This window comes from Gorilla gorilla, chromosome 13 (genome assembly GCF_029281585.2).
Source record: "Gorilla gorilla gorilla isolate KB3781 chromosome 13, NHGRI_mGorGor1-v2.1_pri, whole genome shotgun sequence".
Taxonomy (NCBI): domain Eukaryota; kingdom Metazoa; phylum Chordata; class Mammalia; order Primates; family Hominidae; genus Gorilla; species Gorilla gorilla.
The window spans coordinates 109,882,370-109,905,413 of record NC_073237.2 but is presented as its reverse complement, the minus strand read 5'-3'; the positions used below and the strand labels follow the sequence as shown (position 1 = coordinate 109,905,413).

Here is a 23,044-nt window from a genome sequence, read left to right as displayed (position 1 = left end):
TCTCTATGAGGCCAGCATCAGCTTTCTACAACACCCATCAACCCCTGCGCTCAGGATAAAGTCACACTTCTTCCCACAGCTTCTCAAGACCAGCACTATCTGATCCTGAACACACCTCCAGCCTCATCTCATGCTCTGTTCCCCTTCCTCGTCTTCCCACCTATGCTGGCCTGTGTTAGGGTCCCCACCTAGAACAATCCTTACATCCCAAGCCTCCCCTGCCTCAGAAACTTTCCCCAGGTCCTCCCAGTAGGCGCTCTCATTAGGCCCTTTGGCACAACTGTCATCGATTTATCACATGCTGTTCATGATTGGTGTCCTTGCCCCACACTGGACCCCACAATAGACTGTCAGCTCTGTGGGGTGAGGACCATGCTGGTTGATGAGCTGAGAAGTAGACGACATCTGAGATCTGCCTGACCAGACCCCATTCACTTGAGGAACTAGCCTTCCCTCTCTCATTCTCAAGCCAGGTGATTCACAAGGAACTGACCCATCTCCCACTCCAGGGAGAGGCATATGGCCCAGGCCTCAGTCCATTAGTTTAACCCATACCACTGTCCTCAGTGGCTGGAATGGGCACGTGATCCTACTTGGGCCAATGAGGATCAGGCCCAGGGACTATTGATGAAATGATTGAGGGAGTCCAACTCCAAGGCCATGGCCATAACCCTGGCCCTTCTGGCAGCAGCACTGCTACCACTAAGGGAGTGAGCCAACACCTAAGTAAATAGAACCAAGAAATGAAGAGGCTGAGGCCAGTTCTCAGTGACATTGCTCAAGGCTCTGAATCCAGCTAGGCCTGAAGGCTACCCTCCCTAACCCAGTAAATTCCATTTACTCCTAGAAGCTGGGTTTTTGTCACTTGCAATTGGTAGATTGCTGACTAATGCATACTGCATCAACAGTGCTTAGCACAGTGTTTGACACACATTAGGCACTGTAAACTTCTTTGCTCACTCATACAGTCATTCAACAAACACTCGGCAGTGTGAAGGTGACTGCGTGTGTTCTATAAGAAGAGTCATCGCAGCTGCTGTTGACAGAGGTGACTACATGGACAGGAGTAGGAAGAGGGAGACCCACAAGAAGCAATGCAGTAGTCCCAGGGACAAAGAGGAGGTCTGAAGCAGGTGGCTGAGACCAAGGGAAGAGGAGGGAGGGAAGAGTCCCAACTCTAAATTCATTGGAGAACCTCTGACAATCCATCCCTGCCCCTCTCTGGCCTCAGTAGCCCAGTCTGTTTCAGATCCATCATCCTAGCATCCCCAAGCTTTCCCCCACTGATTACAGAGTCCCTGCCTGTCGACACTCAACACTGTCACTAGAGAGTGCTGGGGGGAAGGGTAAGGTGGGCTCTGGGGTTGGGACCCGACAGGCAGGGAGTATAGTTTAGCAGCTAAGGACACGGGCTCTGGAGCCAGGTGCTTGGGATTAGAACCTGGCCTGCACCTCCTAACTATGCGACCTTGTATAATCTGCTCAATCTCTCTTTTCCTTTGTTTTCTCATCTATGAAATGAGGATAATAACAATAGTGCTGGGAAGATTCTATATTATCACAGAAAGAAAGCACGCTTTAATGTTAGGCACTATTATTATTATTATTATTATTTGTAGTACGAAGTCCAGAAAGAGGAGATTGAACACACAGAATAGAAACCATTCCTAAATTAACAGAAAATTTCCCTGAACTAAAGGAAGACTTGGGTCTTCAGACTGAAAGGACTTACCTAGTTAGGACCACGAAAAATTACCAAAAGAAAACAAACAACTAGAAATCATCTGGGGAAATTTCTGAATTCCAAAGATTGGAAAGAGGAATCCTGGTTGTTTCCATAAATAAATTTTAGAGAATCAAGGAAAAACTGCTCTTAAAACACTAAATACTGGGGAAACCACAGAACACTGCTCTCAGGCTTCTGGGAGAGAAGGACGATTCACTTAGAATTTTCTACTCAAGCAAACTATGACTCAAACATGAGGGCAAATATTTTCAGGCTTACAAGGATAAGAAAGGATACCGCCCACAGACCCTTTCTGGAAAAATTACTCAAGACAGCTCTACAGACAAAAGTGAATTAAAATCGAGAAGTCAAGAATGAGATGACGTGGTATGTGAGAGACAGAGGCAAGCCATGAAAACGGAAACATTTAGAGCCTTAACTACTGATAACTGAAAGTTAAGTGCAATTTTAAGTAAATAATTCTTAAAACAGAATAGTGCTAATGTTTAAAAATAGTCACAACCGGCCAGGGTGGCTCACGTCTGTAATCCCAGCACTTTGGGAGGCCAAGGCAGGCAGACCACGAGGTCAGGAGTTCGAGACCACCCTGACCAACAGGGTGAAACTCTGTCTCTACTAAAAATACAAAAATTAGCTGGGCGTGGTGGCGGGCGCCTGTAATCCCAGCTAGTCAGAAGGCTGAGGTAGGAGAATCGCTTGAACCCGGGAGGTGGAGGTTGCAGGAGCCGAGATCGCACCACTACACTCCAGCCTGGGCGACAGAGCAAGACTCTGTCTTTAAAAAAAAAAAAAAAAAGTCACAACCGGAAACCGAAATTCCAGACAATTATAACAATACCTAGGAGGTATGGAGGAAAGCAGAGAAGTATGGTCCAGCCGACATGATCATTATGGGTTAGAGGCCACGAGGACAGGCTACTATGGATCTGGTGTCATTCCTGATGTTGAAATATGTTTGTGACAAAGGTAAGGGTAAAGCCACTAGCAGACTAGAATTAGGGTGTATAACTCCAAAGGAAATTTTGCAGAATAATAGGGGTTGGCCTTGGGATGTTTACTACTAAACCATATTCTGAAGCTAAAGTCATTAAGTCTAACCTGATGTAGGAATAGAGAGATCAACGAGGGAGATGAGAGAGCTTAGAAACCAAACCATCCATATGTGGAAATTTGGTCTATGATAAGTGAAGAAAGGAAAGACAATTCAAAAAAATCGGGTTGGAAAAACTGGTCAAACCATTTGGGGGAAAAAATTAATAAGAGTTCCATCTGACACCAGGCATTAAATTGACTGCAGATGAATTTAAAATGTAAATGCAAAAAAAAAAGAATAAAAGTACCTGAATAAAATTTAGATGAATATTTCTCATAATCTAGGGGTAGGAAAGACCTTAGAAAATATAGGTGCTCTCAACCCCCCAAAAAAACTTGATTACAAAAAAAGTTAACTCCTAAATGATAAAAGATACTATAAAGTTAGAAGGCAAATGACAAACTAGAAAAATAGTTATAACCCATATAATAAGCAAATGGTTAATATTCTAACCACATAAAGAGCTCTTACAAATGAGATAGCACCTCAGTAAAAAACTGGGCAAATGACATGAATGAACTGACAAGCCAAAGCAGAAATATAGGTGACTGATCAACATAAAATGAGGCTGGACGCAGTGGCTCACGCCTGTAATCCCAGCACTTTGGGAGGCTGAGGTGAGTGGATCACTTGAGGTCAGAAGTTCAAGACCAGCCTGGCCAACATGGTGAAACCCCATCTCTACTAAAAATACAAAAATGTAGCTGGGTATGATGGCGTGTGCCTGTAGTCCCAGTTACTCAGGAGGCTGAGGCAGGAGAATAGCTTGAACTCAGAAGGTGGAGGTTGCAGTGAGCCAAGATGGCGCCACCGCACTCCAGCCTTGTGACAGAGCAAGACTCCATCTCCAAAAATAAAACAAAATGAATCTCAACCTCACTAATAATGAAATAAATGTCAATTAAGATTAAATATAATTTTTCACTTCTTGTACCAACAAAGAATTAAAAGCAATAACATTCCATTTTATGTAGGGTGCAGGGAAGCAGGCACTCTCATTCACTGTGAGTAGGAATGCAAATTGTACATGTACTTAACCTCTGTTCCTTTGGTTTCTCAACTATAAAATAGGATAAGAACAATAGTGTTGGGGAGATGACATGTGTAAACAGAAGGAAAGCTTTTTTAGAGCACTTCAGTAGTGTGTGCCACACTCTCTCCTAACAGAAAAGTGCGGCAAGATGTTTATTGCAACATTGCTCAGCATATCAAAACATTAGAAACAATCTAATCATGCATCAATAAATTAAATACATTATGGTCCACTGGCTATTCAAAATAGAGGGAGAAGTTTAGGTGCTGATGGAAAATATTTCTTTCTTTTTTTTGGAGACGGAGTTTCTCTCTTGTCGCCCAGGCTGGAGTGCAACGGCACAATCTCGGCTCATTGCAACCTCCGTCTCCAGGGTTCAAGTGATTCTCCTGCCTCAGGCTCCCCAGTAGCTGGGATTACAGGCACCCAGCACCACACCTGGCTAATTTTTGTATTTTTTAGTAGAGATGGGGTTTCGCCATGTTGGCCAGGCTGGTCTCGAACTCCTGACCTCAGGTGATCCGCCCACCTCGGCCTCCCAAAGTGCTGGGATTACAGGTGGGAGCCATAGCGCCCAGCCACGAAAATATTTCTATAATTATATAAATTTCTATAATATATTTATATATAATATTATATATACATATATATGTGTGTGTGTATATATATATATATATATATATATATTTTTTTTTTTTTTTTTTTTTTTTTAAACAGAGTTTCCCTCTGTTGCCCAGGCTGGAGCGCAGTGGTATGATCACAGCTCACTGCAGCCTCGGCCTCTCAGGCTCAAGCGATCCTCCCACCTCAGCTTCCCAAGTAGCTGGGACTCCAGGCACATGCCACCATGCCTGGATAATTTTTTTTACTTTTTGTAGCGATGGGGTCTCACTATACTGCCTAGGCTTGTCTTCAACTCCTGGACTCAAGTGATCATCCCACCTCAGCCTCCTAAAGTGCTGTGATTACAGGTGTGAGCCACCATTCCTGGCCTATATCTTTATAGATGAGTTACAAAAATGTATGTATAATATGATATTATTTAGTAAAACAAAACATAGCATATGTCTACATATGTGCATGGGGGAAAATCTGGAGGAACCACATCAAACATATATTAGTAATTATTGATTGGAAATGGGCTTGGGGAATGGGGGTTTTATTTTATTCAGTTTAGTAATGTTTAGAATTTTTTGGTACAAGTTTTGTGCATGTATATTACCAGTTAAAAAACCAAATATAATGCTAAATAAATATTTTCATTTGTAATATAAATTAAAACTTTAAATTCCCTCAAATAAATTTAACAAAAAATGTGCAAGACCTATATGAAATTCTTTCTAAAACTTTGGGAAATCTTAAAATTTGCATAAATGAGGAGACACATCCTGTTCTCAAATGAGAAGACCGTATTGTATAGATTTTAATACTCCCCTTTTAAATGTATAGTTTGAAATATAATTACAATAAAAGTCTCAACGATATTTTTGGGAGGGGCAGGGAGAAGATAAGGACTGAATTATAAAGCTACAATTAAAAAGTACACTGAATTTCATTTAAAAGAATAAATACTTTGGGAGGCCGAGGCGGACGGATTACGAGGTCAGGAGATGGAGACCATCCTGGCTAACACATTGAAACCCCGTCTCTACTAAAAAAACACAAAAAATTAGCCGGGCGTGGTGGTGGGCACCTGTAGTCCCAGCTACTCTGGAGGCTGAGGCAGGAGAATGGCGTGAACCCGGGAGGCGGAGCTTGCAGTGAGCCGAGATCACTCCACTGCACTCCAGCCTGGGCGACAGAGTGAGACTCCGTCTCAAATAAATAAATAAATAAATAAATGTATGAGAAGAGGGGGGAAATAATTTTTAAAGAAAACTAATAAGAGGATACTTGTCCTAATATAATGCATAAGAATTGGAGCAAACAACTATCTGGGAAAAATGAAAAGTAATCTGCCTCATACTATATGCAAAAGTAAATTCCCAATTGATTAAAATATTAGGAGTTAAAAAATAAACCATAAAATTCAAAGGCAAAAAAGTGAGTATTATATAATCCTAGAGTGAATATCATATGCCAAAGGCAAATAATATTTTTCAAGATTTATAGTCATTAAGAAAATGCAATAAAAACCATAATGAGATACTACTTCACTCCCACTAGAATGGCTATAATTTTTTTAAATGAAAAAATAGTGTTAGTGAGGATTTAAAGAAATTGGAACCCTCATATACTGATGGTAGGAAAGTAGAATGCTACAGCCACTTTGTTTATTTATTTATTTTATTTTTTGAGACAGAGTCTCGCTCTGTTGCCCAGGCTGGAGTGCAGTGGCATGATCTTAGCTCCCTGCAACCTCCACCTCCCAGGTTCAAGCAATTCTCCTGCCTCAGCCTCCTGAGTAACTGGTACTACAAGTGCCTGCCACCACACCCAGCTAATTTTTGTTGTTGTTGTTGTTAGTAGAGACAGGTTTTCACCATGTTGCCCAGGCTGGTCTTGAACTCTGGACTCAAGCAATCGGCCCACCTCAGCCTCCCAAAGTTCTGGGATTACAGACATGAGCCACCACACCCAGCAGTACATCCACTTTGGAAAACAGTCTGGTAGTTTCTCAAAAAGTTAAACATGAGTTACCATTTGGCCCAGCTATTCCACTCCTAGGTGTACACCTAACAGAAATAAAAATATATGTCCATACAAAAAACTTGCACACAGATATGTATAGCAGCATTACACAGAATAGCCAAAAGATGTAAACAACCCAAATGTCCATTAACTGATGAACGGTTAAACAAAATGTGATATTCCATACAACAGAATATTATTCAGCCATGAAAAGGAATTAGGTGCTGATACATGCTACGACATGGATGATCCTGAAAACATTATGCTAAATGAAAGAAGCCAGTCACAAAAGTCCAAATATTATATAATTCCCTTTATATGAAATGTCCAATATAGGCAAATCTACAGAGATGAAAAGTATGAACTAGTGGTCACTTAGGGTTGGAGGAGATGGGGGAAATAATGGATGATAGCTAAGTAGTATGATTTCTTTTTGAGATAATGAAAATGTTCTAAAATTGATTGTGGTGATGGTTACACAAGTGTGTGAATACACTAAAAATTACTGAATTGTGTACTTTAAATGGGTGATTTGTATGATATTTGAATTAAATCTCAATAAAACTACTCTAAAACAAATGATAGATATGACTAATAAGTCAGAAACATCTGTAGTTTAAAGAAATAATAAAATAAAAGGCTAACATACAAATATCCTTATTATATAAAGAGCTCTTTGTGAATTAATAATTAAACTATAAAAATCCCAATAGAAAAATGAGCAAAAGACTTGAACAGGCTATTCCCAAAAGAGGCAACACAAGTGACCAGAAGGCATATAAATAAATATTCAACATCTCTAATAATGAAAAAAAGAACCTATTAAAAAATGTAACAATATACCGTGTTGGTAATGATGAGGAGGAATAAACGTTTTCTTATCCAGACTATCTCGGTTTACTTGATTTGACTGAGGAGTTTCCTGGCAAGCAAGATTTTCAATGCTAAAAAGGGAAAATCCCAGGCAAAGTAGGATGAGCTAGTCAATTCAGGTGAGATTAGAAATCAGTACAACCACTCTGCAGGGTAATTTGGCAATAGGATCAATAATCCATTTTATAAATATATAACCTTTGACCCAGAAACTCTACTAACAGGCATTTATTCTAACAAAACATTCATTCATTCAACAAATATTTGTTTATTTAGTTCCTTTTTGAGATGAAGTTTCACTCTGTTGCCCAGGCTGGAATGCAGTGGCACAATCTCAGCTCACTGCAACCTCCACGTCCCAAGTTCAAGCGATTCTCCCACCTCAGCCTCCCCAGTAGCTGGGACTACAGGCATGCGCCACCATGCCTGGCTAATTTTTGTATTTTTTGGTAGAGACAGGGTTTCACCGTGTTGGCTAGGCTGGTCTCGAACTCCTGACCTCGGCGATCCACCCACCTTGGCCTCCGAACGTGGTGGGATTACAGGCATGAGCCACCGCACCCAACAAATATTTATTTAGAGTAGAATGTGTACTAGGTGTTGAACTGGATGCTGGGCATGCCAAGATACACCTAAGAGGATTTTTTTTTTTTCATTCAGAGACAGGGTCTCACTGCTGGAGTGCAGTGGTGCAATCATAGCTCACTGTAACCTCAAACTCAGGCTCAAGTCATCTCCCATCTCAGCCTCCTGTACAAGGATTTTTATCTGAAGTTTTTGTAACAAAGAAAAATTGCAAGCAACCTGAATGATAAACAACTGAAGATTACTTAAATAAAGCACGTTTCATCTACACAATGAAATACTCCACAGGCACTGAAAATGATGTTGTAGAAGAATATTTATTGAAATGGAAACATGGATACACTACGCTGTTAAATGGGGGAGAAAAAGCAGGTTAGAAAAATCGCACCAGTAACCCCAATTTGCAAATAAGATATATGTGTGTATAAACGAATGCCTGACAGGACACATTCCAAAATGTTAACAGTGGTTTATCTCTGGGTGCTGGGATTAAGGATGAACTTCATTTTCTTCTCCTGGTTCATCTGTATTAAATGTTTTCTTCATAATAAACATCAATCACATGGATTACTTTTGCAACAATACAACAAAAAAAAAGTCAACTGCATTCAAACAAACAAACAAACAAAGAAAAAAAACACCTTCCCATGCCTCATGAGTGGAGGCCCCAAGGAAGGGGGTTATAGAAAGTCAGATATATGTTCACTGCTTGGTTTTGCAACAAGAGCTACTATTAAGTACCTACTGCATGCCAGGCATTACAACAGATCCCCTTTGATCTTCACAAGACCCCAGTGAAATCAGCATTCTTGTCTCATTTTACAGATGCTCTGTGACCCATCAGTAATCCCATGGCTAGTGAGAGGAAGAGCTAGGATTTGAACCCTGGCCTGTCTGTCTCTAAACCTGCAGGAGGCTGCTACTACCTCAGCTGCCTCTGCTTGTTCCTGGGGAGGGGCAGGGAAAGGTCCTGAGCCACTGAGGCCTCTGTCCTGCAGGCCAGATCTAGGCTGGCCCTTGTCCTCCCTCCCTGCAGACAGTCCAAAGAAAGGAGGACAAGTCAGCAAGGGAGGGGACACCAGCAAGAGGAGGTGTGGCACTGGACAGCCGGCTGGCTGAGGTCAGGGCTCAGGGTGGGCCAGCTGGGGACTCCTCGCCTGCCGGGCGACTCTCAGGAAGCCTGACCACATCCGGTCCCAGGAGTTCCCAGGCTCTGTGCGCCCAAAGGCAGTGACAGCAAACCTCAGCACAAGGCCTGCAGCCACTGTGCTGAAACAGCCAGGGAAAAACAGCCTGCCAACTGGGCCCTTCTCCCTGGGCTTGCTTGACACCAGCCAGTGCTTTCCGCTCTCCAGACCTCCAGGGCCTCCTCGCCTGTATGAGGAGGGGGTGTGAGGGCTGATGGCTCCAGGACTCTCCCAGATGGAATTATGTGACTCCATGAGACTTCCTCACATCGGGCCTGGCAGGAAGAGGAAGGGGGTGAGGCCTCCCCACTCAGCTCCCAAAGGAGCCCCCTCCTCTTCCCCTCAGCTCTGTTCCCACTGCTATTTTTAGAACAGACCACAGGGAGTGTCTCCACCACTCCAGCCATGCTCCTAGCTGCAGGTAAAACACAGCAGCCCCATTCATTCTGCTCCAACAAGCACATGCCAGGAATTTACAGACAAGCCAGAGGACTAGACAACCTCTCCCCACGCCATTAGCTGAGCTGCTTTCTCAATATTTCCATTACAGCCCAATACAGTGACTTACATTTCCCAAGGCCAACACAGTGAGTTGCTGAGTGAGACAACCCTAAGACCATCTGTGACCCCTTTCCCGCCCCCACCCCAGCAGAATCTTCAGAAGTCACCTACTACATGCCCTTGGCCAAGTTTTTGCCTCTTTCACTTGGTTTCTACAACCCAGCTTGTTAATCAGTTGATCTCAGTGGGGAAAGCAGGAGGCTTTCCAGCTCCACATTCAAAGTTTCTATGGTTCTACCAATATTCTAGTCACTCGTAAAATAAATACTATATTCCCAAAGTCCACCTGAGTATTGATTACAGACCTCTGAATGCATTTTCCCACGCAAAAGTATGTTATAAATGGTGGTCAGCTTCCTAGGCCAGCCTACTTAACCCTTAATAGTCTTCCATCAAGTAGAAACAGTAGAAAACCATATAGCAATAATAGACTTCAACCAAAACAGAAACACACTAACACTTAGGACAATTTTTTTGAATTTATCTTGGGTAGTGTTATCCCAGCAAAAGTGGGTAGGTACTAAAGGTGATGAAAAAGCCAATGGCAACTTATCGGGAAGAGTCTGAAGGAGACTTCTGACCACACCAGAAATGAAAGGACTGCAAACCAGTGACCACAAATTCCACGCGGAAATTAGCCTGATGGCTTGGACTGGGAGTTGGAAAGGTTAAAGAATGTACTTGCATACATATTAGGTTGGTGCCAAAGTAATTGCAGTTCTCGACATTACTTTTAATGGAAAACACCACAGTTACTTTTGCACCAACCTATATACATGTGAAGTTGAAACAAAAGAGTTCAATGTGTATACTCAGCCACCTGAGCAGAAAGGAAGGAGGGAAGGGGAAGATATTGGGTTGGAGAGCCCGTCTTGTGCTGGCCTCCAATGGGGGAGGCTGGAAGAAGCACCTCTAGGGGAGAGGAGGCAGTAATGTGCTCATAATTTGGGTGTCTGTGATGAGGACCCCTTTCTGTCTAAATATACCTATGTGTGATGAGTACATTGATGAATATTCACCAGGAACAACATTTGCATAGGGCCATACACATACACTCTGTTTCAATGTGAAAACTAAAATGCCTGTTCCCTTTCTTCTTTTTGCCTGGTATTAGAGTACCGAGGCTTTGCAGTCTGCCCATTCTCCCTCTGAAATTCCTCATGGAAATGTTTCCATGGAACACCTATGTGTCTCAAGACAGTGACTGTGATGAAGAACCTAGCCAATTCTCCCCCTAGACCTGGATCTCCACCTTTTCTGAGGGGAGTAGCTACTTTATCCTCATCTTTATTGTTATATCCTGATATTCTGGAATCAGATGACTCCTGGAGACCATCTGAATTCAACTCCCTCATTTTTCTTGGTAAAGGAACAGAAGATCAGAGATGTGAAGCAATTTGCTCAAGGTCACACGGTGAATACCAGCAAAATCAGGACTCGAGGCAAGATTTTCAGAATCACTCGCTGGTTTTCTCTGTGAGCAAGGGGCTCGGTGAGAGGTGAGCCCCGCAACCTACAGCAGCAGCTCCAACTGGGCTTCCTTTCCCTCTGGGAATTCCCCAGTGTCAGCATGGGAACACGTGGTATCCATGACCCTGAAGTGAACCTGGTCAGACCTCATAAACCAAGTGCAGATCCATGCTCTAGTCTCCACAAAGCTGAGGTGCAACAGAAAAAGCTCTGAATCCAAAGAATCAGGAGACCTGAGCTCTAGTCCTGGCTCTGACACTAACTTTTCCCATGACCCTGGCCAGGTCACTTCTCTTTTTGCACCTGTTTCCTCGTCTAAATTCTAGAATATAGGAGAGTTGAACTGGACAGCCTAATTCAATCCTACAACCTCTACTGAGCACCTACTATGGACCGGACAACAATAGAATCAAAGACAAATAAAATATAACATCTACTTGCTCCGAAGAAGCTCACAGTCATCCAGATGCTAAGGATGAATTGTGCTAAGGGGGAAAAAGTACTCTTGGAACCACGAAGGGGGAAGTCAGGACTCCTGATGCATGCCTGAGAAAGGTGTTCTCAGAGGAGCCACTAAGCCTTGAAGGTTGAGGATTGCATCCAGCAGGGACAGCCAAGGAGGGCAGTCAACATCAGGCAGATCAAACACCCTAACTGTGAATGTGCACAGTGAGTTTAGAGAAGGGGAAAATTTACGGTGTGGCTGGGCTCCAGGTGCAAAGCAGGAGTGTAGTGCTACCAAGGAGAGCCTGGAAAGCCAAGCTTTATTCTGAAGACAGTGGCCTCCCACAATGGTCTTTAAGCAGGAGTGTGACAGTCCAGTCTCCCTGGCCCTCCCAGCTTGGATGGTCTGCAGTTACAGGAAAGCCATATAGCAAAATAATCAAAAGCAGGTGCCCTGGAGCTGGGCTGTCCAAGTTTCAATCCTAGCTACCCACTAGCTGTGTGATCTTGGGCACGTTTCTTAACTTCTCTGAGACTCAGCGTCTTCATATCTAAATTGGGCATAATGAGAGTAAATGTATAACAGGGATAACACACCTTGTAAGTCTGCATGAGGATTAGATGAGACAGGGTAGGTAAAAAGCTTGACCCTGTGCCTGGCTCATCTTGTAAGTGCCCACCAGGTTACCTTATGTTATCATTCTACCTTTAAAACCAAGGATCTGGGAACAGTTTGGAGGATGGATGGCCCTATTCAGAGAAAGTCTTCAAGGAAGAGAAGGCAAAGACAGGATAGAGGGTAAGGTTGCACTGTCTTCTTCAGGGGCTAAAAAAAAAACAATAGCAAGACGGCTGAGACCAAGAGCAAGACAGCGAAGAAGGCAGTCTGTCCACTGATAGGACAGCAGCAAGGAACGGGGAGGAGAGCTGGAGGCTGCCTGGAAACAGCTTTTTAGGGAGAAGAGTCTGCATCTCTTGGGGGAGATGGCTGAAATCAGATCAATTTGATTCCCCTTTATTCAGGGCTGAGATACTAAATCAGTCAATTAGCAAAATCTGCGCACAAAACCTGGCAGGTTCAGCATGGGCAGGCCCTCTCTGTGCCCTCAGCTGGTCTCAGGTCAAAGGCCCCCTTCCAGTACTTACGCTGGGCACAAGCCAGCCTGAGCCTGAAGCTATACCTCTCTGCCTTTGGCCAATATTCCATCACTGCCAAGCACTCCATGACTCTGTCTGCTGATACTTTTGATGCCAAATTCAAAGGGAGAAGGGGTGTAACCTAACCATTCCAGAGCTCCCTGAGAACCTGTCTTAAGGAGCTCAAACTGATCTCTCATTTTAGGCTTTTTTCAAATCTTGTGGGAAGCTATTGATCTTTTCAGCCTGTGCCACCCTCAGGAAAATGCATTCTGGAAGTTTATTCTCCACTGGGTGGAAAATAAGGGATCTCATTTTATTTATCCTAAAAGCATTCCCTCTACAGCTTGATGGGCCACAGCTTCTGACATGCCAGATATCCCTCTCTTGCCTCTTCCTGGAGATTATTGATTTCTCTTACTTCTATCCCTAAAAGACAAACCTTTTTATCAGAAATGAGTGGTAGATTAGGTTCAAAGGCCTTGGCTTGAGGGCAAGCTTGGCCCTTACCAGCTGTGTGACCTAGGATAAAACATTTAACTTCTCAGAGCCTTGGTCTCTTTCATTCATAAAACAAGGCTGCTGGGAGGCTGGGGGGAGATCATGCCTGGGGACCCCAGTTGCCATCTCCAAAGTTTAGGCTCTCACTGTGGGACTTTCGCTGTGGGGAGCCCTTCCATGTTGCAAAATTGCCTGCATTTTCACTTTGCAAAAACCCTCTTGGTGCCTTGGTGCCATGTGTGACAAATGAGGACTTTGGTAATAGAATTTATGGGGAAAAATAAAGAATAAAAATATAAGACATATATAAATAAATGTCATTATTTCCAAAAGGTCTGCAATGTCCCAACCCCCAAATAGCCAAAAGACCCAGGCCAGCAGAGATCCAGGCCTGATGGCTTACAGGATAGATGAAGAGTTTTAAAAGAACCAGAGCCTGAGACATTAAAAAAAAAAAAAAAAAAAAAACATGAAAATGGGATCAGAGGGTCGGGGGTGTGTGGGGAACTAAAAGAATCACTTTGTATTCAAGTTGCACAGATGGTCTTTCCAACAATAAATGGTTGTGCTCCCATCTTCCCAGCTCCTGGGCCTGAGACACCAAACCAAGACAATTAGCCCATCAGGAAAGAGGCCATTGTGTGCTTCTTAGCATGATTTATGTAGCAGGGAGGGGCTCGGCAATGCTTCCCGTGATTATAGCTCTCAAGTGCAATTTCCATAGCTTGTTCATCATCCTGGACAGCTAGGATGGACTGGGATGCTGGACAGCAGTGGCCATCAGGTCATGTTTCATCTTCTCGAGCCTGTGGAGCCAAATTAATTGTTCCATCGATTTGAGAGGCAGAGCAGCAGTGGTGCTGTGGCTCACCACAGTCACTGCCCAGGGCCCACCAGGAACTGATGTCCACTTCCCTAACAGCCGGACCTGGGACCCTGATGTGAGCATCTGCTCGACTCAGCAGCTTGTCAGGACAGGCTGGGTGAAAAGTCCTGTCCCCAGGGCTGTGTGCTGCATTCAGACTGTCCATTTCTTTGTGGCCAGAGCTCCTGTCCTCTGCACCTGTCTGGTGGACAGAGGTAGGTCACCAGGTCCAGGAGAGACGAGCTTGCTGCCTTCCCAGACAGGCGAGTCTCCTGTGCCTCACATTCCCCTTAATGTCATTTTGTAAGGGAATCAAATGAAATCAAAGTGCAGCTTGCTGTCTGTGCAGACCCAGCTGCTCAGCCTCTCACAAATCCCCCCCCCCGCAGGCTGAGCCCTGGCAGACAGAGATGCTGTGTATCACTGGTCCCACTTCAGGCAGTGTCTACTCCCCTGCTGGGTGGGGGGCATTGGTCTGGTCACGGGCAGATCCAGCCCATCCCCTGTTAGACTGTTGAGTCAATATGTCTGATCTTTCCTAGGTTGAGAGGAGGATAAGTGGGAAGTAAGGGGTGTATTCTCTTCTAGGCCACCATTTTTGGGGTTCAAGTGGCCATAGCAGCTGAGCAAGCTCACAGGGGCACAAGAACCTTTCTCTAAAGATGCTGAGGTCTTACACAACACAAAGAATGTCCAAGGTCAGGGAACCTCTCTGGCCTCAGCCAGCCCTCAGCCTCTCTGACCCTCTTTTCCTATGCAAGTGACTCTAATCCTCTTGATACCCTTTTGCCCATGAGCTGTGTCCCTCAGACCTGCAGCCTTGGGCTTCCCTCCCTCTAGGTCTGGCAGTTAGATAAGAGTATGAGAGCTGCCCAACCCTGGGCTCCAGCTGGAGGTGCAGCAGGCAGTGAGTGGGCTGGGCTCAAACCGCTGTCCCCTTGGTTGGTCTTCCTTCAGCCCTGCGGCAGCACAGTCTCCACTAGAGCTGCTAGGCCACCCCCAGCCCAGTCCCTGGCCCTCGGAAGCCCCATGGAAAGCAAGCCAAGTCAGTTTCTAGGGCACTGTGTGGCAGCTTCCTATCACAATGCTCAGCATGGGACAGAAAGACAGCACAGCAGCCCCTGCTAAGGCCTGGGCAGCAGTGAACTCTCCCACCTGGGCCAGGCTGAGCACTCACTGCCCCCAACTTCCAGGAACACTCCTAGAACTCAGCACTGCCCCCACCATCCCCCACGAGGCCTGGCCAAAAGGTGGCTTTGTGGGGAAGGTCCTAATCCTCACTCACATCCACTGAGAGAGGGGCCATTGAGGAGGAGGGTAGGCAGGGGGATGGGGCAGGGAGTCATCTCTTCTCCAGAGCCTGGCATTCAGGCATCCACCTCCCCAGCCACCATCCAGGACAAGCCACCAGGACAGTCCTCACCTGGAGAACTGAACGAGCCCCCTAACTGATCTCACACCCACTTGGGCCCCTCCTATGTGTAAACGGATCTTGTAAAAATGTACCTGCAACTCCCTTCCTCAAAAGCCTTCAATGGCTCTCCAGTGTATCTAGAATGAAATCAACAAGACATCAACTACCTCACCCACTGTGTCTTGCCTCTCACTAAGCTCCAGCCACACTGGCCTGCTCGCCGTTCCTCCAGCCCGCTGAGCTCCTTCCCATCTCAGGGACTCTCCATGTGCTATTCCATCCACCGCGAACACTCTTCCCCAAGTCCAGGACTGGCTCTTTCCTCTCCAGCCCACAAGTCTCGGTTTAAAAGTTATGTCCTTCCCCATCCCCACCCCCACACACAGCACTCTAAGTACAATTCCCTCTTAAAGAAATCTGTGTTTTTTCTTTCATAGATGATCACAGCTTGCCATCACGTGTGTGCATGTGTGTGTGTTGGTGTTGACTTATTTAACGCTCACTCCCAGCTAGACTGAAATCTTGATGAGAGCGAGACCATATCCGACTTTTTCTCCACAGTATCCCCAGCTCCTAGCACAGAGCCTGGCATAAAGTAGATGCACCCGAAATATCCATCGAATGAATGCGCCAATGTGTACAGGTGGAAAATGAGTGGATGGGCGGAGATGTCCTCTGGCAGCAGCAGATCATGGCATTGTTCTTCATCAGGGTGACCTCTCCCAACCTCTCCTGCTGCCCCCAAGGCAGGTCCGGGAGCCACCACTGGAAGCCCAGATGTGGAATGTCCTCCTCCTCCTCCTCCTTGGAAGGAAGAAGCCTCTGAGTCCTCTCCTCTTGGGACTTTCTGCTGCCAGTCTCTGCATGCCCACAAGGCCTCTCACACCATTGTGGTCCTTCTGTTGACATCCACATGCACCCTTGGGACCACTCCCTTCAGATGACCCTAGACCCACCATCTTGGTCCTCTGTTTCAGGTCCAGTTGAGGTGAGGTTACTGTGTGGTAGGGGATGCCCAAGAAAGGGTTAAGTTGCCAGAAGCAGAGTCCCGCCCTTGGGTTTGCTCAGCCAATCAGAGTCTGTCCTGGTGAGGTAAAGCTTCTATCCTGGGTGGCATTGGTTGAGTTGACCGGCCCCATCTCCTGCTGGAGAGAGCCGAAAGGGTGGAGTTTCTGTGGAACCAGACAGAACTGGAATTAGCTCGCTGTCTACTCAGGCCGGGCTGCCTGACTGCAGGACCTGCCTCTGTTCCTTTCTAAGGCACTCACACACCCTGGCATCTCCAGGACTGTCTCTAGTGGCCCCAGTGGAGATGACAAGGTGGCACACACCTCACCGTCACATCTGGGAGAAGTCTTAGAGCCAGAGCAGACAAGGAGGCCTCAGTTTCCCTGCCTGGGCCCCTGGAATATGGCAGATGTCTACCAGGAAGTGACATGGAGCAGTTGTCATATGTGCTCCGAGCACCAGCAGCAGCTTCAATGAACAAGGCCCCCGATGAATCTTCCCATATGGACAGCACTTTATAACCATGACAGTGAGAATGATAGCGGCTAGTTCAGAGCTCCTCTTGCATGCCACTTTGCAAAGCACATCCTGAGTTCAATCCTCACAAGAAGCCTCTTAATCCATCCACTTTACTGATGCAAAAACTGAGTCTCAGAGAGGCTAAGTGGCTCACCTGAGGTCACATTGCTTACTGTGTTATTTTGAACTATCTGTCATGTCTGTCTCCGCCACCAGACTGTGATCTCCCGAGGAAAGGGGGTGATGGATTGCTCTGTGCGTCCCTCCCCGTGGAGCACAGGACCTGCCCTGAGAATGGGGCCAGGCCCCACTGCACTGTGTCTGCCCTTCTCATCCTAAGGGCTTGGTTTCCATGCTTCTCAGAAGGCTTCCTGGAGCCCAGCCCAGCACCAGGCACATGAAGGGTACTGAGCAGGAGGCTCACGGCACGGATGATGCTTGGATAGCCAGGACCCCACTGGATCCTTCTTAGGACCCACAAGCATGGCTTTCATGCTTAGATCACCACTCCAGTGCCCTCCTCATCTCTCTCCTATTAGGAGAATTCCATAGCGACAGGGACCAGGTCTCATTCATCTCTGTGATCCCAAAGGATCTAAACCAGTATCTGGCACTGAGAAGGCATTTATTATGTATATTTGCTTGAATAATCAAAAGAATATATAACCGTCTCTCCCTTCTAGCTTAGAACCTGAATGGCCACAGGTGGGCCCTGCTCTGAGTTATTCTAGATTAGAAGCCTCGCAGCAGTCCCCATGCAGGGAGTTTAGTACAAGGATTCCCAGGCAGAAGAAGAAAGGTAGGCGCCCCCCAGCTACAGATAATGAAGGAACAGAGGGGCAGAGCTCTGAAGAGGAAGGAGAGGGTGATGAACAGGAGTAGGAAGTTGAGACAAGAGAGAAAGTAGTTCATTTATTTCTACAAAAAACGGAGACTAGATGGCCCCCGGCCCTCAGCTTTCACAAAAATCACAAAGCTTGGAGAGATAGAAAGAGCCATGGGCCCAGTGCCCAGATGGGACTACTGACGCCACAGCAGCCAGCAGCTGCTGAAGGTCCCACAGCAAGGGAGTGACCTCCCAACTGTTCTTTAAGTCCATCTTCCCCTGACTCCCTCTACCTTCCCAACAAGCACATATTTCATCTTCAAGGTAAATTGCACTTATTATGTTTTGTGAATTTGGGAAGAGCTTTACATTCCTTAAGATATTTAAAGAATCCCCCACATCTGGGTGTCAGCAGACACTCTTGAAAAGAGCATGGGAGTTTGGGGAGCTGCCTTACAAACCCCCTTTTCTCAGAGAGGCATTTGGGTGGTGCAGGGGTGGGGTGGGGGTCTAGGCAGTGTTTTCCTTTGTTCAGCAGAAGGTGGAGCATCCGCAGAAAGAACACAGAAAAGGCATTCAAAGGTGTGCTACTCTTGAGATCAGGAGTTCGAGACCAGCCTGGCCGACATGGTGAAACCCCATCTCCACTAAAAATAAAAAAATTAGCCAGGCATGGCAGCATGTGCCTGTGGTACCAGCTACTCGGGAGGCTGAGCCATGAGAATCGCTTGAACCCAGGAGGCAGAGGCTGCAGTGAGCTGAGATTGCACCACTGCACCCCAGGCTGGGTGACAGAGCGACACTCCGTCTCAGAGCAAATCGGTCCAGCAGGACCCTTATACCTGAAGAGCAAGCAGCCAGCCTCCGGGCTCTGTTCAGCCCTTCCTCTTCTGCCCTAGAGACGGAGACTTTAGTGGCCAGCCCTTGGTAAAGAGGTTCCTGGTCACCCCGAGGCTGCCAGGAACTGACGGAACTGAGCGCAAGTGGACAATGCTGTGGACCAGCTGGAAAGCCAGGCGGGCCCTGTCAGTGAGGTTGCTAAAGCATTGCTAGAACTACCTAGGGCTGGAGAGAATCTATTTACTGGAATTCCTCTCAGGAAGCATTCCATAAGTGTCTAGAAGGAGTAAGTTGCTAAGACTCTTTGCATGTGCATGGTGGTGGTAGGGATCGGGAAGGTTGAGCAGTGAGACCTCTAGGGCCAGCCTGACAAAAGACAGCTACATCATGGCCTTCTTAGGAGGGTGGCCCAAGTGGGGTATGCCAGTGTGGCTCCAGGCCCAGTTCTTAGGCCCGGGAGGTAATTCTGAGGCTGTCCCAGCACTTGGGCCCCCTCCTTCATCCTTCTCCTGTCCAGCACACAGCTTCTCCATGGAACACGCGTTTGAAGAGTTTGGATTTGAAGAGGTGTCCAAACTGCTCTGCTCAGGATTCCCATACATTCTAGTGTGGCCCTGAAGCCAGGCCTCAAACCCTTGGGCCCTTCCAGGGTCACCCAGCCAAGCCCAAAGCCCTACAGGGACCACAACCTGCCTGAGAAACAGTCTGCCTTCAGTCACCCTCTGTCCTCCCAAACCTGAAGATGGAGAGATTCTCCAAGGTATTGAGAAGGCTGCTGCTAACACACTCCAGAGTCAGCAAACTCTGATAGTGAGGCACAAAGAGCTCTTTCCCCCCAAAAAGGAGGCACAAGCCCAAAGGAAAAAAAAACTGGGGCATAGGTTCAGCCATTCGACGTCCCAGAGGCCACCCCAATGAAGAGGAAGCGGCCTGGATTCTGACTGTGACCAACCCAGGATCAGTGGGGCAGGGCAGCCTATAGGCATGGGGACAGGTCTCTGCTCAGTAGAAGAACCTGATAGTGGCAACCAGCCAGTGCTGCAACAAACCACCTGGGGCTGGGCAGGGGGCAATGCATTCCCCACAGCTATGGTTGAGTGAGTGCCTACTGCATACCAGGCATTGTGCTATAGCCCGTATATGCATCCTCTCATTTCATTCTCACAACAACCCTTTGAGGGAAGGACTATTGTCCCAGGTTACTGATGGGGACATCAAAGCACAGAGCAGCAAAGTGACTTGCCCAAGTTCCCACTGCCAGTTGGTGGTAGAGGGTGGCTCAGAAGTCCGTGCTTTTCCTACTGTCTTCCCTCATCCAAGTTATTCTTGCCACTAGCTAGTGTAAAACAAGAGAACGTTCACATCTAAGATGATGTAATTCTCAGATCCTCACTCCTTTCGGGAATAGCTGGGGAGCTGCTGTCCACCACTGGCCCTCAGAAGAGGCTGCCAACTGCCTCTTCCCTACCTCCTGCCTCAGCAGGCCTGCCCCCCACTGCCCCCTGCATAGGCCTGCTGCCCATGGCATAGGGGACTGACTGCACCAGGGAGAAGTGAAAAGGCCAGCAAGTTACAGGCTGCAGCTTTCTTTCATCTCTCCTCTTCACCCAGATCCAACAGAGCAACCACCTCAGCAACTTTTGCAGCCAATCAGACCCAATTCCCAAATGGCCAGCACTTTTAGCAAAAGAAGGGACCTGAATGACTCACAAATGGGGTAATATAACTGTACATTGTGGCTGGCATCGGAGTGTCAAAGGGGAAGGCTGTGTGGTCCAGCTCCTATCCCATCCCCTCTCCCCAGGCACTGGATGGGCTGAGCAGTACCCGGCCCAGAACAGCCTCCCCTGGGAGTCTGTAATCTTCCCTGGTGCTCCTGCCAGCCAGTCCCCAGACCCCAGCAGTCCACACTCGGCTCTACTTGGCTCTGGCCCACATGGAACTATACAGCATACAACAGCTTCTGCCACAAACATCCCCTCTATTGCATCCGCCTGGGGCCAATGTTAAACACCAGTGTGCTGCCCCCAGGCACAGGCTACCCAATGGCAGAGGTGAACGCATGCCAGGCAGCATCAGGGAGGCCAGCCCAAATTAAACCTTGCCATAGGCAAACCGAACAACAGAGTGCAGAACTGATGGGCCATGCTTAATTTGGCTCTGTCGCTCTACACGAGCACTGTCAGACCCACTCAGCAGACCCAATGACATGCCAAGGGGGAGAGACATTCGGGCACAGGTCCCCGCTTGCCAAGAGCTCATTGCCCAGAGCCAAGTTGGAAGCTCAGGCTGGCCCCCAGCTCAATGCAGAGGCTCAAGGGTCTAGGCTGGCTGAGGGGAAACGAGGCAGCCAGGCCACAGCCACTGTCAAGGCCCTTACCTTGCTGTCCGGGGGTGACGCTGCCAGCTGTTGCTGCTTGGCGATGTTCTCCGACAGGCACCAGCACACTCTCTTCTTCTGCTCCTGCGAGTGCGCTTCCAAAGTGAATAAGCACTCTGCCTTCTGACGTCAGGGAAAATAGAGAAACGGACGGTCAGGGCTGCTCCCTGGTTCAGGGGGCTCCCAGGCCCAAGCCCATCCCTGGGCTCCAGAGGGTGAGGCTGCAGCCAGGAGGGGAGTGTCCGCCAAAAGCCGCAAATGCACACTAATCCCCAGTGACATTGAGGCAGCCAGAGGCGCAGGGAAGTGGGTTCAAGGGCCAGCTGGCGAGCTGTGGGCCCACAGGTTGGGGGAGGGGAGGAAGGCAGTGGCTCCCAACACAGCAGAGGCCTGTGGAGAGCAGGACAGAGCCGATGAGGTCACCCCCAGGGGCAGGCAGCGCAAAGCAGCAGCTGGGGGAGCACGTGGGAAGCCCAGAGGGCCAGGGCCTCAGGCTGATTCTCTGTGGAGCCAGGAACCCTCCCCACCTCCCCCGGCTCACAGAACCCATCTTCCTCACAGCACTCTTCTCTGATCCCAAGGCCAAGGCTGAACGGGTGGTTGGACGGGCATACCAACAGAACCCAAACAGCAACTCAGGGTCCTTTGGAAAGTCTTTGACGGGCAGAGTCATGTGGCCCTCTGCAGCCCCACTGCCCAGCACGTGATCTCGGTCTAATCTGTGACTGTTCGGCTCACTCGAGGGCAGCAACATCCCAGGCACTGCTGACATTTAGGTCCCGCTTCGCTATTCAACCTTGTTAAGTACTACAGTCTCGTCTCCCTAACTAAACTATAAACCCCTTCTAGAAAGGCCTTTTTCATCTAGGCCTCATATAGTGCTTAGCAAGCAATGGCCTTGGTAAGCTCTGGTTGCCAGGAGGGACTTCTGGGATAAGGTCAAATCCAGGTCAGCTTTGGCACAAGCACCAGGGAGCTTCAGGGACCCAGAGAGCCACCCCTAAAGCAGAGTGTGCTAGGGGCGGGGTAGGGATGGTGGTACATGCCCAGGGTTGCCACCCACAACCGGGTACTCTCATCAGGGGATTACAAGCTCTGTCTGCCTCCACTAGAATTTGATTATAACCCCAAAGGGCTGCGATTAGATGAACTCAGCCAGGGAGCTAAGAGCATCAGCTGATCCCTTGGAACAGAAAAAAAAAGACAGTGTTTCTATCCAGCCCTTTCTCATTTTGCAGTTGGACAGGCCTGGTTTGAATCCCAGCTGTGCCACTTCCCAGCTGTCAACCTCAGGAAAGTACCAAGCTGCCTGTGAAATGGGGATATAATGGCATCACCTGGCTTTCAGAGCTACTAGGAGGGCAAGCAAGGAGGACAACAATCAGGCCTCAACAAACAGTCACTAGTATTACTATTCAGTAATTCATTTGTTTAATAACTATTTATTGACTGGGCGCAGTGGCTTATGCCTATAATCCCAGCACTTTGGGAGGCCGAGGCGGGTGGATCATGAGGTCAGGTGTTCGAGAACAGCCTGGCCAACATGCTGAAACCCCATCTCTACTAAAAGTACAAAAATTAGCCAGCGTGGTGGCACGTGCCTGTAATCCCAGCTACTCAGGAGGCCGAGGCAGGAGAATCACTTGAACCTGGCAGGCAGAAGTTGCAGTGAGCCAGGATCACACCACTGTACCCCAGCCTGGGTGACAAAGCCAGACTCAGCCTGGGTGACAGAGCAAGACTCAGCCTCCAAAAAAAAATAAAATAAAATAACTATTTATTGAGCACCTGCTCTGTGTCAGAGACAGTCCTAGGCACTGGAAATAAAGAGGTAAATGAGACAGACTAAGCCCATGCTCTCAGGTTAGGGGCAAAGACAATAATATTTGTTATTTATACAAATAAACAATTAAAGAAATAATACACAGCC

General features: G+C 47.3%; 1 protein-coding gene across 9 annotated transcripts in view; it reads right to left on the bottom strand.

Moving 5' to 3' along the window:
* Positions 1–23,044, bottom strand: part of RGS3 (regulator of G protein signaling 3) — a 152,929-nt gene that overhangs the window by 39,830 nt on the left and 90,055 nt on the right. For 7 of the 9 annotated variants that reach the window (XM_063696667.1, XM_031014559.3, XM_063696668.1 and 4 more), the window contains one exon: positions 21,115–21,237. In XM_063696667.1, coding sequence (XP_063552737.1) covers positions 21,115–21,237 — 123 coding nt within the window. Of the gene's footprint in view, positions 1–8,260; positions 16,714–21,114; positions 21,238–23,044 lie in introns of those variants that run through there. The other 2 variants (XM_004048491.4, XM_019033928.3) reach the window with 1 other exon arrangement.